General features: G+C 55.7%; 5 protein-coding genes across 5 annotated transcripts; 2 read left to right on the top strand and 3 right to left on the bottom strand.

Moving 5' to 3' along the window:
• Positions 1–198: 198 nt before the first annotated feature.
• Positions 199–1,600, bottom strand: HER10_EVM0007318 (uncharacterized protein). The gene is made up of 2 exons (XM_035476877.1): positions 960–1,600; positions 199–895 (listed from the first exon to the last, which is right to left on the bottom strand). Exons 1-2 carry the CDS (start codon positions 974–976, stop codon positions 481–483), a joined length of 432 nt encoding a protein of 143 aa, XP_035329594.1. The 5' UTR covers positions 977–1,600; the 3' UTR covers positions 199–480.
• Positions 1,601–2,371: 771 nt separating this feature from the next.
• HER10_EVM0009322 (uncharacterized protein) lies at positions 2,372–8,244 on the top strand. Its single transcript, XM_035478812.1, has 2 exons — positions 2,372–7,345; positions 7,398–8,244. Exons 1-2 carry the CDS (start codon positions 2,756–2,758, stop codon positions 7,578–7,580), a joined length of 4,773 nt encoding a protein of 1,590 aa, XP_035329846.1. The 5' UTR covers positions 2,372–2,755; the 3' UTR covers positions 7,581–8,244.
• A 969-nt stretch (positions 8,245–9,213) lies between these two features.
• On the top strand, positions 9,214–13,147 carry HER10_EVM0002147 (WD repeat domain-containing protein). Its single transcript, XM_035471872.1, has 4 exons — positions 9,214–9,973; positions 10,037–10,312; positions 10,376–12,301; positions 12,353–13,147. The coding sequence occupies exons 1-4, from the start codon at positions 9,838–9,840 to the stop codon at positions 12,610–12,612; spliced, it is 2,598 nt and encodes an 865-aa protein (XP_035328952.1). The 5' UTR covers positions 9,214–9,837; the 3' UTR covers positions 12,613–13,147.
• A 175-nt stretch (positions 13,148–13,322) lies between these two features.
• HER10_EVM0007632 (DNA repair protein) lies at positions 13,323–14,591 on the bottom strand (the record flags this gene model as incomplete). Its single annotated transcript, XM_035477184.1, has 2 exons — positions 13,323–14,426; positions 14,502–14,591. The coding sequence occupies 2 exons, from the start codon at positions 14,589–14,591 to the stop codon at positions 13,323–13,325; spliced, it is 1,194 nt and encodes a 397-aa protein (XP_035329633.1).
• Positions 14,592–15,201: 610 nt separating this feature from the next.
• On the bottom strand, positions 15,202–15,951 carry HER10_EVM0002048 (phosphate transporter; the record flags this gene model as incomplete). The annotated part of the gene is made up of 3 exons (XM_035471775.1): positions 15,202–15,596; positions 15,653–15,813; positions 15,935–15,951. The coding sequence occupies 3 exons, from the start codon at positions 15,949–15,951 to the stop codon at positions 15,202–15,204; spliced, it is 573 nt and encodes a 190-aa protein (XP_035328933.1).
• Positions 15,952–17,088: the final 1,137 nt, after the last annotated feature.

Raw genomic sequence — 17,088 nt, 5'->3', positions numbered from 1 at the left:
TTTCAATCGTCATGCCTACCCCTCAGCAACGAGCACAATTTCGACCCGGGGTTCATTGAAGAGGAAACTTACCCATGGTACGAGTGGTTACTGCATCTTTCGCGACAATGAAATTGCAACCCTCAGCAGACAAGCGCAGCTGAACGGACAACACGAGGGCGTGGCTCGCTTGGTATCGTATTGAATACATCTATATACCCAGTGCTTAAAGGAATGACCCTACGGAGCACAGACGTTCTGTTCTATAGGGGAAAAGCAACCCATCGAAAGAGTAGTGTCCAATATGTTCGGTGCTCTACTCGACATGGCACCTCACGCACCATGTACAATATAAAAACGCCCTGGAATGCACCCAAAGACTATCGTGGTATCCCGCGTGTCCGATTTCCTGCCCTATTATCGTGCCGTCTTTTCCCAATCTCGCAAACAGTCGTTACTCATGAACTCTCATTCCCCCACGCAGTCTGCCGGCGACATGGCCTACAAGCGGATGTTGATGTCTAGGCAGTCAACCCGCCATTCCCTCCGGCCCAGCAGACTACGCAACCACTCGATGCCCAAGCCCGTCCATTCCTGTCTCTGCCGCGCGAGCTCTTCTGCCGCGGCTCCGGCGAGGGCGCTGGCTGTGGAGTTGATGACTTCCACCACGGAGGCGTTGAAGCTGGTGTTCGGATCGAGCTCGGGGAGCGGAAGAGAAGAAGGCGGGCGGGGTTGGAACCAGTTGCTGCTAAAGTCGAAGAAGCAGCGGTCGGACCAGTTGCACGAGGTGAGGAAGAGGATCAACAGCAGAAAGCTGCAGTAGACGCAGGGCCTGTTGAGGAAATAGGTGCAGATAAAGAAGAGGAAGATGAAGGCCGGCGAGGCGTTGGTCGGGATGAAGAGGAGGGGAAGCCAGCTATGAGGGAGTTGTCAACAGGGATATCTACAATAGGTCGGGGGTATTGCTTCACGATGCTCACCTCCTTAAACAGAACATGGTGACGGGCGTGCGAGAGGGCCGTGACGTAGATGAGGGCGACGTGGGGTCCCTGAAAGGTTGCTGGCGTCGGTAGGGGAAGGGGGTTTCCCCAGGCTGAGTGCTTCCCTCAGCGCGATATCGAAATAGGAGACGTTGCCACGTTTCGACAGTACAAATGCTGGTTCAACCGATTCGCGAACGGCGCAGGGTTGGAGCGCAGCGAGGTCCTGTGTGTCTGGGATGTTTGTGTAATCGCAAACGACTTGGAGGTCTTCAGTTGGGTCAAAGTATGCGAACTGCACACGAAGTCGGCAAGGGGTCCAATGCGAGGAATGATCTTGTGGTTCGTTGTGGAATCTGGGAGCAGCGAGAAATCGTCGAATTCAGGAACCAGTGATACAATCTGACAATGTCATGGAATGCAAGGCGAGGCGGGATGGCGTCGAAGACGTTTACTGGTTGCGTGCAGATCTGTTGCAGGCGACAGCCTCTCTTTCTTTCTGTCAGGCTGTCTGGGACTCTGGGGTCTCGGAACAGGCATTTGGGGATCTTGCTTACGTCAGGAAATCAGATGTACTGGGTAAGGTACTCAGCAAGGTAGCACGGCTTGGTAGGCACGGTAGGTAATTATGTACGAACCCGATTCTGCAAGCAGCTTGAATGCCGGGGAAGGGGCCATCTTCCCTCAGGTACCTACCTAAGGTAAGGTAGATGGTGGATGATTAGGTAATGAACCAAGATCGGTACGTGTGGGAGCAGTGTGAGCGGGGAGGAAAGACCACCAGTGGCACGTCCCCACGTCGTCCGCCACGTAGCGCACAGACCAGCTGCATCCTGCTGGTCTGCCCAAGCACCAGTTGCACCCAAGCAAGCACCCATGGCCGCCAGCAGCAGCAGCAGCAGCAGCAGCAGCAGCAGCAGCACCCAAGCTCTTCTTCAATTCTCCATCCTACAAGTAATAGGCCAGCCGACGAAGAAATATACCTCCGTTACCTAAGCTTCCCTGCCCAGGCACAGGAACCTATCACCTCCAGATCGCCTCAAACAGCACCCGCGCTGGCACTACATACCTACACTAAGGCACCGCCGATTGAAGGACCCCAAGACACGCCCGGGCCCAAACTGCACTAAATCGAGTGGTCGCTGGCAAATCGCACCTTAGGTTGGCTTCCCGCACTGCCTCAGACACCTCCAGTCCAGGCCTGTCTTAGCACCGTAGGTACCACTCCACTGTACCTACCTGACCTAGGGTCCATACCTAAGGTAAGGTATCTTAAGGTATCTTAAGGTCCATACCTAGGGTACCTATCCGTACAGGGCAACTGCAAAGACGCGCCGGGCCTTTGTTGCTTCCGTCCAGACACCTGGGGAAAGCACGGAAAGAGCTACTTCGGACAGGCGCAGTCGAGAGGTCGTTCCTTCCTCTCAAAATTCAACCACGTCACCCCCCTGCTCTTGCTCCTTGCTCTCTTGCTCGCGCTACAGGGTTGTGCCACCTTTAGGTTGGGCTCTCAGGAATTCCAGCGCCGCCAGCCTCTCCCATCGTTCCATTCTCCGTCCCAAAATTTATTTTCGATATCCCATACCTTCACCTAACCTCACCTTCTTCCTCCTCCTCCTCCTCCTCCCTCAAAAACCCTCAATTCGCAAGAAAATTAACACATTCTCGTGTAACGACGGAAGGGTCTGCTCGTCAATTGTCCTTCATTTCCCTCGTCGGATCACGTCCCTTGCCACTCTCTGCATCTCCTCTTTCCTCCTCCTCCCCCAAACTTCCTCACATCAACGGGCGCCATCATGGTGTCTCCCATGCCTCCCGCACCGACACCCCCTGGTGGCAGTATGCCCTCAAACGGCGATCGCAGCAACAATTTGCTGAATTTGCTCAAGTTCAGCGGTGTCGGAAGTGCGTCGGCTGCGCAGGCTCGCCAGGAAGGCTATCAGCAGCAGCAACAGCAGCAGCAGCAACAGTCTCCCCAGCAGCAGCAAGCCCAGCAGCACCACTACCAACAATCACCGCAGCAGCAGCAGCATCATCACCAGCATCAACAGTTGCAGCATCAGCCCCACCAGTCCCAGCCTCAGCCTCATCAGCAAGGCCGTGACTCATCCTCGACGATGCCTTCGTCCATTCCGACGCAGATCGTCGCACCCGCCCGCGCCCCGGCCGACCCTACCGGCCTGCTCGCCGCTCTGATGAAAGGAGCTCACGATGGCGAGGAGTCGCGTTCCGAGCCGCCTCAAAACGGCTCCTTCTCGACTTTTGGCGCATCGTCGCCCCCCGACGATACGCGCGCCTATCTCTTGAACTTGCTGAACCGTCCGAAGCCCAGTCAGAATGACTTGCTTCTGTCCGAGTCCACCCGTTCCAACCCCCCTCAGGCGGGCGAAAACATCCTTCACAGGGTGCTCGCTGAAGCCGGCCAAGCTCCCAACTTGTCCCACATGGCTCCCAACTCGTTCGAGTACGACCCCAACAGCTACGCTCAATCGAGCGGCAACTATGGCGCCTACTCGTTCCCTTCCACCCAAGATTCGAACCACCACGTCGCCCAGCACCAGCACCAGCAGCAGTATGGCTACAATACCAACCACAACGGCAGCAGCTTCGACGAGTCTCAAATCACTTCGCCACACAACAGAACTCCCAAGACAGGTTCGATCTCGGGAATTGCCCCACCTCAGTCGTCTGGCCAGTCACCTGCTGGTCCGGCTTTTCAGATCCTCAAAAAGGCTCACGACTCGCCGAGCTCTCACCACTCCCATCACTCCCATCACGGAAGCGAGTCCAAGCGCATCGTCAACGAGCACCGCAGCCCTCTCGCCAGTCCCGAGCGCCTTCGTCACAGCTTCGGCCACGGTTCTTCTCCTGCAGACAAGCTTGCTAATCCTACGCCGGGCTCCACTGCCTCGTATGCGAGCATCCCTGCCGAGAAGAACAAGGAGACGGTTTCCGAGGCAATCCACGATATTGCCCAGCAAGCCGACTACGAGGCCCAGCAAGCTCTGGCCCGCGCTGAGGAAGAGCAGTCGCGACCAGAGTACCTGCAGGATCTCGAAGATATGGACACCGCCCGTACTGAGAGGGAGTTTGAGGAGAGCGCCCACCATGCTGCTCAAGCCATCAAGAAGGAGCTCGAACGCGAGGAGAATAGAGATCTCCTCGAAAAGGTTGTCTCCGCCGAGGTGGCTGAGGAGGTTCGCGAGATCATCGAGGAGGCTGCGAGCCATGCCGTCGCCGACAGCTGGGAGAGCGCCGACCAGGACGAGATTGTCGTGATCGAGGAGGAAACTCCCGCTCCCGTAAAGGTCTTCAACTTCCCCATGAAGCCTTGGATCTCAATTGCTCTGCAGGACAGCGCTACCGAGCCTCGACCTCAATTCAGAGACGATGCCATCATGGATATTGCCCGTCTCAAGAAAGAGTTTGACCAAATTGACCGCAATCTCTACACGGCCACCGAGAACTACATGGCGTACGGCATGTCCAAGGCTGGTGGTCTCCGCGTCATTAGGCAAGACGACGGCAAGGACGCCAAGATCTTCACCGACACCAAGGACCGCATCTTCAATGTTGCCATGTCCGTCACTCCCACTGACCATACCGGCATCCACCGCGAGGCCATCATTGGCACTGGCATCACTGGGACTGTCTACTGGGTTCAGATCAAGAGTGGCGAGAAAGACCACATTGAGGATGCCCACCCCGAGCAGTACGGCTTCGCTCTGCCCCCCATGGCTTCCCACGAAGGTGGCGATGCCCCTGGCGGCGTTCTCAAGACCCGTGCCCGCACGTCCACCATCCACCCCGAGTTCTTCGCCGTTGGCCGCGGCAAGTCCATCAACATCATCTGGCCCACATACATCATGCAGAACAACCTGTTCAAGCCTGGCCACGACCGCGTCGTCGATACGGAGAGATTGGCTAAGCAGTGCTCGTTGAAGATCAATACCGGTAAGGCCGGTAAAGACTTCACGTTCAGTCAGGACGATAGCGTGATAGTGTCTCTTGACAAGTCTGGACGTGTCAAGTTCTGGGACGTCCGTGACCTGACTGCCGCCAAGGAGGGCAGCGACCCCCGTGCGCCCATTCCCGCACACACTTCATTGGAGGTGAAGGAACCTCTCATGACCCTCACCAGCACTCCCGAGGGCGAGAAGGCGTGGCCTACATCTGTTCTCCTGGTCGACAAGCTTCGCCCGTACCAAAAGCGCTGCGCTCTGCGTTACATGATCATTGGAATGAAGCAGAACCACACTCTGCAGCTCTGGGATCTTGCGCTCGGCAAACCTGTTCAGGAGTTCAACCTTCCCCACACCAAAGAGTCTGACGCTGTTTGCAGCGTCATGTACCACCCTCCTACTGGCATGCTGGTGATAGGACACCCGACCCGCAACTCCATCTACTTTGCGCATCTTTCGGCTCCTAAGTACAACTTGAAGAGCGTTTCGCAGGTGGACTACATCCAGCGTCTGGTTGCCCAGGACACCACCATCCCCGCACCCGACTCGACTGCCGTTATCAGCGGCGTTCGTGAATACTCGTTTGCAAACCGTGGCATCCTGCGCAGTCTCGACATCCTCTGCAACCCTGCTATGGCTCAAGAGACTGACGAGCCTACTCTGTTTGAACTCTATGCCATGCATTCCAAGGGAGTCGCGTGCCTTTTGATCAAGCAGGCTGAACTCGGCTGGACCAAGGACAACAAGGTCTTGGCACCCGTTGACGCAGTTGACGCAGGTGTTGTTACTATTTCGAAGCTCAAGCCCCCCGCCAGCCAGCCCGCTGAGCCCAATCACCAGAATGCCGAAGGCACCCACCCCTCGGCTCGCAACATTGCCAAGGACTCCCTTCTGCAGACCACACCTTCTCACGATGACAACGCTCCCCGTCGCGGTCCCGAGTCTGTCACGCCGGTCAAGATCGCCAAGGCGGAGCCAAAGGAGGAGGAGACGCCAGTTCCTGCTCCCGCTCCTGTCAAGGAGGAGAAGCCGGAGCGTAAGAGCCGCAAGAAGAAGGCAGCCGCAGCAGCCGCAGCCGCCGCTGCTGCCGGCAACGAGCAAACGAATGGCTCGCCCCGTGTTGGTCCTTCCAACAACAACAATTCCAACTCCAAGGATTCGAGTAAATCTTCCGGCAACAACTCCAACTCGAACTCCATCACCCAAGAGTCTGTCGAATCAGCAATCAGCAGCATGGAGACTCGCCTCCAGAATGGATTCAATAATTTGCTCAACTCATCCTTCAAGACGCTCCACGGCCGCATTGACGAGGGCCTGCGCGCTCGCGAGGCCGACTTCGACGACCGCCAGCTGAAGCTCCTGAACATGGTCTCGGAGGTCCTCAACGAGAACACCCAAAAGGTTCTCGAGGCTCTCATCCAGGAACAGTTCAGCAACGCGGTTATTCCAGCTATTGCTGACGTCGCCGGCAAGGCTGTTTCTGACCAGTTCACCAAGAGCATGAACAACCAAGTCTCGCACTCCGTTCAGAAGGAGATTCACAAGGCCCTTCCTTCCGCGACTCAGCACGCGCTGCAGAATGGCGACTTTGTGAAGGCCATCTCGGATAGAGTCGGAGCTACGGTGGCAGCCAACGTCCAGCAAGAGGTCGTCAATACTTTGACCTCTCGCCTGGCTCCCTCCTTCACCAATATGGCGACCCAGGCTTGCCAGCGCGTCGTCGGTGAACTCCAGAAGCAGCACCGCACTGAAATGGAGACTCTCAATGCCCAGCGCCTCGCCGAGAGCAACAAGGTTGATCAGCTCTCTGCCATTGTGACTCGTCTTACTGGCACGATCTCGAGCATGGCGGCGTCCCAGGAGCAATTCCAGAACGAGTTCCTCAAGTTCCAGCAGCAGATGATCCGCGTTCAGGCTCAGGCCCAGCAGCAACAGCAGCAGCAGCAGCCTCAACAGGTGCCACATCACCAGCAGGCCCCCTCCTACGCCCCTTCTGTTGTTAGCCAAGTTCCCAGCCAGGTCCCTAGCCACATGCAGAGTCAGGCTTACAGCAACCTGCAAAGTCCTGACAGGGCTTCGCAGCACTCCATGAGCTACAGCGGCCACTCTCAGGCTCTCACGGTGGCCAAGTCCAACAACGAGTACGATGCCGATCTCCAAGCTCGCATTGCTGTCGTCAACCAGCCGATGAAGGAAGGCAGAGCCGAGGAGGCTGTCGTCCGCTGGATGCAATCTGGCCGTGAGCAAGAAGTGTTCGAAAAGTACATGTCCAAGTACAGCCCCGAATTCGTCCGCAACCTGCCGCACCTCGTTCTCTTGACCGTGACTGCCACGGTCAGTCTGAACTTGGAGTCATACACTCGTGAGAGAATCGCCTGGCTCGAAATGGTTGTGCACAGCCTCCAGGTCTCGCTCGGCGAAATGGTGAGTTATTCTGACTTTTTGTCTAAACAATTCGATGCTAACGAATTTTCAGGATGGTGACGCTCGTGCGGTTACACCAAAGATTATGGGTATGCTGGTGGCCCGCGTTGAGGGTCTCTTCGTTCGCATCAGCAGCACGTCGGGCAACGACCCGGTTCTCAAGAACCTCTCGCAGATTATTGTCAACGCGAAGCGGGTGATTGACGCGTGCCAGGACGAGCAGCAGTATGCTTGAGAAGCCAAGAGATGGGGGTAATTACTTCTCACACCTGACCCAATGACGACATGACGATATCAAGTACATAAGACATTTCGACACCATACACATTTGCAGGATGGCCTTGCTACAAGGCATGGTTACGATGTTGAGGGGATACGTCCCTCTAAAGACTGGTTGGGCACGATAGCTGACAGTCGATACCTCAGTGCACATATGGCTGCGTTTTCTTTGGCATTTGGAGAATGGGGTCTGTGAATACGTTTTTCAATGGGAGGCGTATTACAGGCATGCGAATGGAGTAGTTTGGGCTCCAATGGATGGATCTGCGTGAGGATGGCTGACAAGATTCCCAAACCTTTTCTTTTCTCTTCTTTTTTCCTTCCGTTGTAATAAGTGGTACGCTTGGGTGTCGGGACGAACCAGAAAAGGCTTAGGGGCGAGGGCATTTGGACGACGACCCAGAGTCTATGGTATTCTTGGGGTTGGATGATTCCATTGGGACGTTATCTCGCCGTCTGAAACAGGAATATCAAGGCATGATCTACCTTAGCTTGGGACGTTGGTTGTGTGACTATTTGTGTAACATGACGTGAGGTGTAGGAGTGTAAGGCTGTTCTACCTCAGGCTTCAGGGCATTGGCCGACCATTGTAATGGAATCAACTCTCCAGGACCAGCACATACGACCACACCCATCAGAGAATTCGGGATCCCGTCCGCTCTCCCATAGACAAGCTGATGAGGGCCAGACTAGTAGTTGAGTCGGTGACGATCAGCGAATACCTGGTGTTGTATGTATTTTTGCTACGTTTTACTGTTCAGTTCCAGGTCCACTCGTAATTGTTTGCTAGGAGGGGGAGGCTGGGCCGGGGGTAGAAAGGTATTGAATCGCAGCTCAGTTATACCGACACTTTCAACCCAACTTCATCGCATAGATATTGAGGATGTGGGAATAGATACTCGTCCCTATTGTCTTAATGGAAGTATACGGCAGTAAGGTACCCACGTACGCTAGAAAGTAGCGAGGTCATCGTCGGACAAGAATGGAGGATTTTGTTACATAATCATCGAGATAGCAATGTGGCCTGTGCCCCTGAAGAGACGGCAGAACCTTGCAGGTTTGCAGGGCTTGATGCCTGACAGCCTCACACCCTCTTAGGCGCTGTCTGATTGGACAAGTGGCTGGCGGCAAGAGCAGGACACCTGTGCTCACTGCTCCGTCGCTGTTCAGTTTTTGGGGAAAGCTCGAGTCACACAGCACGGTACAACGCCTGCCCTGTGGTACCTATGGCAGCAGGAGCCACCCAGCTCAGTAAAGCCAGGAACGTACGTACCTTGAAGTTTGAACATGGAGAGGAAGGAACCATAAGGCCAGACCCAGACAGGTGACGGGAAAGAAGCAGCGCTTCAGATACCTCCATTTCTGCAGCGAATACCTAAGGTAGGTAGGTACCTTAGGTACATGCCTCTCACCCTCCAGGTCTCTCTGCCCGTGCTGTTGGCCCGAATTGAAGTCAAGATCTTTGCGGCCACCTCTATAGGTAGCCAAGCTGCCAGTTTCCACCCAACCAAGCTATCTAAGGTATTCTTTGTTCTTGGGGGAGATAATTCCGACTTCATCAAGGGCATGCCGCCTTTCCAAGTTCCAACCATCCAACACGTAGTTTTTCCGCCCCCTCGACCGGGCCAATTGCGTTTGAGAGAGTGTTCCCATCCACTGCAAGGTACATGGACTCTATCACTCCAAAGTACCTTACCTCAGCAGCACTTTCAGGTACACCCATCCATCCAGAGCACCCCATAAGGTACAGACAGACAGAGAGACAGACGCCAACGCGACAGCAGCAAAGCTCCAATTGATTTGACCAGGGGTGTGCCAACGCCAACAGCACCAAGCACAGCTCCGACCACCGCTTTAGGGGCTTTGGACCTGGATTTGGATTGACAACCACCTTTTTCCCACCTCACGACGACACGACACGACACCACGACCACGACGGCAAAGACCGCTGCGCCAGCTCCTTGACGAGTCGCCGCCGATACCTTTTGACTTTGTTTGCTCGTCTGATGTAAGGACGACGCACCATCATCACCTCGAGACGATACCAAGGCGCGCAGACTACTGCGCCCAGCGGGACGATCCGTGAGAAGGAACCCATCCCAACAGCGTAACGACCACCGACGAGACGATTCCCACACCTCGCATCTACCTCCTCCCACATCCGAAGGAAGCGCTGAGCTGCCCGTTGGGGACCAGTCCCCCCTTGCGCGCGTATGAGCTGGCAGGTGGTTCCGGGTATGGGGTCGAACGTAGGCAACGGCATGGGCGGGCCTGGAGGGAACGAGATGGGCGGCGCGATGCAGGGCAACGGCGGCAACCAGCCTCATGCGACCGAGTATACGCTGCAGGGTACGTTGCTCAACGCGACCATTGAGTCTATTCATCATCTGTACTGACTGCGATGCTCTTTAGGTGTTATGCGCTTCCTCCAAACCGAGTGGCACCGTCACGAGCGGGACAGGAATGCTTGGGAGATTGACCGCCAGGAGATGAAGGCTAGGATAGCTTCCCTCGAAGGCCAGGCAAGAAGGGCCGACGCAACGCAAAAGGCACTTAAGAAATACGTCGCCATTCTCGAGAAGAAGGTTAAAGACCAGGCTGCACAGCTCAAGGGCGGTGCCAAGGCAGGCGAAGATGCTGCAAATGCTGAAAAGGATCGCGCTGCCCTGGTCCAGGAGAAGCTCCGACGTGGGTTTTCAGTCCTCGCTCTATCAAATGACAAACGAAGCATGAGCTAACAGTGTTATGCAGCTTCATCCAAGAAGCCATTCGATGCCCATGGCGGCGAGCTCGACGTCGATAAAGCCGACGATGAGTCGCAACGGGCCGACCTCAAGTCTTTCCTGGATCAGTGCCAGGCCGAGTTTACCTATCTGATGATTACCCCGGCGAATCCTTTACCTCCACGAGATTCACCCCCTCTCCCCATACTCGAGGACTTGCGCGAAGGCGAGCCGTTTGGCGTACCTGGTGGCAAGCCATTCCAGGAGCCACCCTTCCCCTTTGCCTCATCGTCCCTTGTGCCACAAAACCATGTCCGCGAAGCCAACCGCCCACCTCCCGCCCCGAATCATGCACCCCCGATGCAGCGAAGTCAACCAACGAGTTTCCAAGTCAAACCTGTCGATCAGCAACAGCAACAGCAACAGCAACTACAGCAGCAGCAGCAGCAGCAGCATCAACAACCACAACAACAGCACCAGCAGCAAATGCCACCCCCCGCACAAGAACCTGCACCCCCTGTCATGTATGCCGCCGGCACTGAATGGCCTCAGCCAATGTCGGCAACTGGCCGTATGCTCGACGACAACATGCAACGCCCCAGCCATGCCGTCGAGTCCATCAGTAGCGTAGAGCCAACGGAAGAATCTCAACCTAGTCGCCCTGCCCCCGAGACCGACGGCTGGGATTTCTCCGACGGATCATTTGCCGATGCCAACTCGTCGCAATCTCTACAGCACATCACCAACAGGCCCGATACCGACGCATTCCCCACCGCAGACAATCTTCCAAAGTCGCCCAACCGTGGACCGAGCTCTCATCGCCGCAAAGGATCAATGTCGCGGAGACGCAGCGCAGACCACGAGCTATCATTGAACTCGGCTGCCCAGAAGGCCGAAACGGGCAATTTCAAACTTCGATTCGGACTGCGAGGCCATCTGGACACCGTACGCACCGTCATCTTCTCTGGTGGTGGCAGCCCTGGTGAACCTGAGATCTGCACAGCAGGCGATGATGGCATGATCAAGCGATTCCACATTCCTCGTGCCGATAACCATGGACAGACTAATGCTGCGTCAGATCTTGACGTGACAGCTAACTTCTCTCATCGTGGTCACGCTGGAGGCGTGCTCTGTTTGACGTCCTGGTCGCCTTCGCCGAACTTCTCCACCGGTGGTCGCGCCCAAGGCGACGGCTGGATCTTTTCCGGCGGTCAAGATGCTACCATCAGAGTATGGGAACGTGGTCGAGTTGACCCCAAGGCTACCCTCGAGGGCCACACCGACGCCGTCTGGGCGTTGTGCGTGCTGCCGACCACCTTGGGCGCAGTCTTTGGCCAGAACAGCCAATACGGAAGCCCCGATCGCATTCTGCTCGTGTCTGGCGGCGCTGATGGATCTGTCCGTCTGTGGTCCGTCAGCGCGCCGCCTCAGTTGACCTCACCTCAGCCGGGAACAAACAGAGCTGGTCCGACAGGCAGCAGAGGCCGCGTCCGCGGTAATTCGATGAGTTCTGGAAGTGCTTTCTCGAGCACCCCGCAGCCCAACATGGCATCGAGCTCCCCCTTCAACCACACGCTTGTCCACAACATCAAGAGGCCGGATGGCTCTGACGCCAGCCCGACATGTATCACTTCTCTCAGCCCTAGCGGCGACACGTTTGTCGTCTCTTACTCTGATGCAGCCATTCTCGTCTACGACACCCGGACAGGTGAACAGACTGGCACAATGGACAGCTCCGAGACATACGACGGTTCAATCAACACCAGTGTCAACGCTGTTGTTGCGACAACAGTTGGTTTGGAACAGCCTCAAGGCGGGCTGTCTGAGGAAGATGGAAGTGCTGGCGGTGGCCCAACCGGTGGTGGAGGCAGATCCATGGCAGGATCCGGGGTTGAAGGCGTCATTATTTCTGGACACGAGGACCGGTTCGTCCGCTTTTTCGATGCTAACAGCGGTAAGTTATGGAAGTCAGATGTGTGCGACGATGTGCTGATTGAACGCTCAGGCCAATGTACCTACAACATGCTGGCCCACCCGGCATCGATTTCGGGCCTATCACTTAGTCCAGACGGCCGCGAGCTTGTCAGCGCAGGCCATGATGCCTCGCTGCGGTTCTGGAGTCTCGAGAAGCGATCCTGCACGCAGGAGATTACGAGTCACCGCATCATGCGTGGTGAGGGCGTCTGCTCTGTTGTCTGGAGTCAAGACGGCAAGTGGGTTGTCAGCGGTGGTGGAGATGGCGTGGTGAAGGTATTTGCGCGGTAGACGGTGGAGTTTCTGGTTGAGTGAGGAAGGGACAGAAGAGAGAGAGAGAGAGAGAGAGAGAGAGAGAGAGAGAGAGAGAGGAAAGAAAATATACAACAACAGCAGCAGCAGCAGCATAGCGTCCGTTGAAATGGCGTCGTCTTTGGGTCATTACTTGCTACGGGATGGATGTCTGAAAAGATGGTCTGCTCTCCGAGCTGATTGTGTCCGGGCATGACAGAAGAAGATGATGAAGAAGGTGTTGTGGGACTTCTTTTTTCCAACTTGTTTTTTTGGGCATGAAGTATAAGACTCTCGGGGCTTTTGGCTGCAGCAGTGGGCTCGCGAGCCAGATTGGGAAAAGACAGAAAACGAGGGGATGAAATGGAATAGGATAAGGGGGCGTGAATCGGCGCGGCCGATCCGCGTCCTGTTGTAATATTGTACTGGGGCATCATTATTGTTCATCACACGTCGATACCCTTACACTTCACCAACCAGCCCCACCAAACCGACCGACGTTCCCCTTTGCTTTGCCTGTTGTTTGGTGGACTCTGGACCATGGTCTCTGTTTCTACGTACATAGCTTCTTCTTTACGGGTGAAGAGAATAGATGATTGTATGATTCTGGGTATTAAGATAAGCTGTCGTCATAAATAATCAAGGTTGCTGTCGCTGCTGTGAACGAACGAAGGTCTGCCGACCGCGAACAAAATCATGGAACATGAGGGCTAGAACTCCAACTCCTCGACCTCCATGCCACATCCATTGCACTTCTTCACCGTCATACCCTCCTCATTCTCGACCGCTCGTCCCCAATCGTGAACGTGCTTACCACCGCCCACCGAGTCTCCAAACTTTCTCGGTCCCGCGCCGGCGGCCGTGGTGGCCTGCTGTCTGCGGATGGCCTCAGTTCTCGTCTTTCGCTTGAGATCGTTGAGCTTCTCCCTGAACTTGGCCTCCTTGCGCCTCTTCTTGTCGGCCTCGCGCTTGGCGAACTCGGCGTCGAGCTTCTCGGCGGAGCCCCATTTCGTCGTGAAGGCGTACTCTTCCACCTGCATACGCAGGAACAGCATCATGTCGTGCCAGTGCGACTTGTGCGGGTTCGGTCGCGAGAGGTGGGGGAGGAGATCGGCGTCTTTGAGTTCCTCGTCGGTGAGGAGATAGTCCTCTTTACACTCCGTCTTTGTGAGGAGCGAGTATTTGTCGGGCAGCTTGTCCTTGCAGGCGTGGCAGACCTGAATCCCAAAAATCTCGTCCCAGACAAAGTCGATTTCGTACGAGGAGCAGTCGGCGCACTTCTTGCGCATGGTGGAGTCGGCGAGGACGCTGAGGCCCGGCTCAAAGGGTCCTGCTTTCTGCCGGCGGAGTTTCTTGAGGAGCTGGAGGCGCTCCCATTCCTGCGAGGACATGCCTTTTGGTTTCTCTTCCTGGGGCGGGCCGCCCGGTTTTACCTTGGGCACGAGGGCCGTGTTGTGCGGGTCGTCTTCAGCGGTGAGGAAGCCGCCCTTTGTGTCTGTCATGGCGGACATGTTGTAGTCGACGAATTTGGCAAAGTTGCGCGCCGGGCGCGGGGCGGCGTTCGTGTCGCGGGCATCGCGGTTCGTTGATGGGTGCGATTCCGCAGCAGCAGCAACAGGATTTGACGTTGAGATGGAAGAGTGTGGGCGTTTGCGGGAGATGTCTGTCGCTTGGGAGGCGCCGGCGTTGGTGATGTGGACGTCATTAGTGGCTACGAAGCCCGAGGCGGTTTTGGGAGTCGGGATTGCGCCTGAGGCGGCGAGTTCGGCGTCGCGGCGGTCGCGGATTGCCTTTGCTTTGAGGCGGGATTCTTCCTGCAGTAGAGATTCATTTGTTTAGTCCTGGGGAGGTCCGAGAGAAACTGAAGATTTGAGGATTCATTGACTCACCATGCGACGGATTGCTGCTGGTGTTGGAGGGGTCCTGGCGGGCAGCGGCGCCGTTGCCGGGTTTGGCGGTGGTGTCGATGGGCGCACCATTGTGAATGTCTGGTTGGAAACAATTGTGAGTATCTAAAGCGTCGTGGTGGCGTGGCAAGACGGTCGAGTCTGGAGGATGTAAGTGGGAGACGTGAATCTGCGTGCGCGTGGAGGGGCAACTTTTTGGGGAAAACGATTATGTCACTACGGGAATCGCGAACGCACGTGCCTTACTGCTGCTGCTGTGACCGAGCCACACCGAAGTGGCAGGAGGTGACGGAACTGGCGGAGCTGTCAGACACGAATTGGAGCTAATAAAAAGTACCTTTGGGAGGCTATAGAGCAAGGTGTCTTGGAGATAGTCATGATAGAGATGGCGAAAACGAACAGAGTGCGGATTAATGAGCTGCATCTTGACGAGACTAAGCATCCATTTCGAGAGAATCGCATCATCTTGGGAAATCTACTTCCCAGCCGTGCCTGCGTATCCCTTTATTGCCTCCAGGTAGGTGTATAGTAAGATACATGACCACCTTTGCGCGCAACCAAAAAAAAGTCTTCTGTATGACCAATGGTGACCCCCTATTTTGATTTTGTATTTTGTTCACAGTCCGACTGTCCGTTTTCCCCCAAGCACCAACTACGACGGGCGACGGGAGTGAGCAGACATTTACTCCTCCTTGGCACCACCGCGGCCGGCACGCTCGGCAGTCTCGATGGCCTTCTTGTCGCTAGCAGCGGGGCCGCTCTGGAGACCCTGCATGAAGCCGGCGGGCGCCTTGAAGGGACGCTTGAGGTCGCCAGCGGCGGGCTGGCCAAAGACGTGGATCTTGACGAGGTTGCTCTCGAGGGCGCTCTTGAGGGGGATGATGGACTGGATCAGGAGAGGGTTGGTGTACTTCATGTAGATGTGCATGAAGGCCATCATGGCGATACCCATGGCCTGAGAGCGGAAGGCCTGGCGAAGCTGGGTGGTGTCGTAGGCGTGAATGGTGGTGGTGACGAGCTTGCCCTCCTCGGCGGATCCCATCGCTGGGGGCTCGACGTATTTGAGCGTGGTAAGGTCTACTGTCTGTCAGCAATGCTTCGATGACCCTGTACAATGCACCAAGTGAACGCACCCTTCTTCTTGTTAATCTGGGCTTGGACGTAGAGGTAGATGATGGCGATGATGATGTTGCTGGCAATGTAGCCGGCGCGGCACATGTTCAGGACGTTGGGGTCTTCGAAGGGGACCTTGCGGGAGACCTGCACCATGCCGAGCATGATGATCAGGTTGGTGCTGCGGCATTGTCAGCAAAGGTATTCGACGTCGTTGTTGGAGGCGCACAAGGAAACATTGAAATCAGAGATTTGCAATGCGATTCCGTGCGATGGATGGAAACGGAGAGGGGGCAACGTACATCTGAGGGCTGACCATTTTGGCGGTTTGCGACGGAACTAATGGGAGTTTGATTGAGAAGAATTGGAAAGAAGGACGAGGGCAGCGAAGAACCTCGAGGTCGCGAGAGAGAGAGAGAGGGCTGGTTGGTTTAAGGTATTAATAGGAGAGCAGAGAAGGAGGCTGGCAGGATGCAGAGGCGAAGACGGCGCGGCGTGGAGTTGGCGAGTTTTTGTACGGTTTAGCGCGTGAGGGCGAGGGCGTCTTTGGGGGCGATGGGGGAAGACACTCGGAGAGGGTGAGGTGGTCGAAACGGCGCCCGTCCAGTGGGTTGGTTGTGTGTGTGGCCTGGCTGGGGGGGTGGAGTTGGAGGAGGTGGAGGTACCCTGGATGAGGTACCTTTTTAGTGTGCAGCACTGCAATTAAGGTGGTGATTTCCTGGGTAGGTACCTCCTGGCCTACCATAAAGGCGTGCTAAGTTCGGGGTCCAGCGGGCTGCGGGATGGCGAATTGCAAAATAGCACAATTTTTAGTCCAAAGCTCTGTCAGTTTCTGTAGCATTCCGCTGCACTCTTGTTTGGTCCTTTTCGGGGTCATGCAAGGGTGTCTGCGCATGCTGTGTATTGCCTCTATCTGTACCTGGCGAGCCTCACCTCTATGATTTATCACATTGTTCAAGGTCTCTCTCTGACAATATTGTATCAAACGAACCAGTCTGTCTGTTTGGCTGCCTCTCTATCGTCTCTCTATCGTCTCTCTACAGCACGTATGCCAGACGGCACATTGCAACTTTTGAGTTGCACCTAAGGAAGGGTGCTAAGACTAACAACATGCCACGCATTCAGTGGCTGGGAACTTGGAGAAAACGCCACCGGGCCTTGGATTATGACAAGTCCGATTCCCCACGTTTGCACTTGGAACTGTCAAATGTGTGAGATGTGAGGTGGTTGTAAGGTGCAGGCTCTTCTGACTTGTGAATTTGAAATGGGCGACTCTTGTTGGAGGCTCGGACTACGAGACCAGCGATGCCAATACCAACAAAAATAAGGTGAGAGGACACGTTCGTAAATTGCAACGTGGGGAATCCTGTCAGTTATATCCACCACCTGCCTGATTGAGACAGCTCACTTTTTGCCTCATCTTACAGCTGAGATTTGGTCATGCGTCGCTGATAAT

This window comes from Colletotrichum scovillei (assembly GCF_011075155.1).
Source record: "Colletotrichum scovillei strain TJNH1 chromosome Unknown Contig00009, whole genome shotgun sequence".
Taxonomy (NCBI): domain Eukaryota; kingdom Fungi; phylum Ascomycota; class Sordariomycetes; order Glomerellales; family Glomerellaceae; genus Colletotrichum; species Colletotrichum scovillei.
The sequence above is the reverse complement of the archived record's forward strand: the minus strand, read 5'-3'. Positions and strand labels throughout refer to the sequence as shown.

Coding starts and splice junctions, on each gene's coding strand:
- HER10_EVM0009322 (XM_035478812.1), top strand. CDS start 2,756: ATGGTGTCTCCCATGCCTCCCGCACCGACACCCCCTGGTGGCAGTATG. Junction 7,346..7,397: donor AGGTCTCGCTCGGCGAAATG/GTGAGTTATTCT, acceptor ACGAATTTTCAG/GATGGTGACGCTCGTGCGGT.
- HER10_EVM0002147 (XM_035471872.1), top strand. CDS start 9,838: ATGAGCTGGCAGGTGGTTCCGGGTATGGGGTCGAACGTAGGCAACGGC. Junction 9,974..10,036: donor GACCGAGTATACGCTGCAGG/GTACGTTGCTCA, acceptor GATGCTCTTTAG/GTGTTATGCGCTTCCTCCAA. Junction 12,302..12,352: donor CTTTTTCGATGCTAACAGCG/GTAAGTTATGGA, acceptor TTGAACGCTCAG/GCCAATGTACCTACAACATG.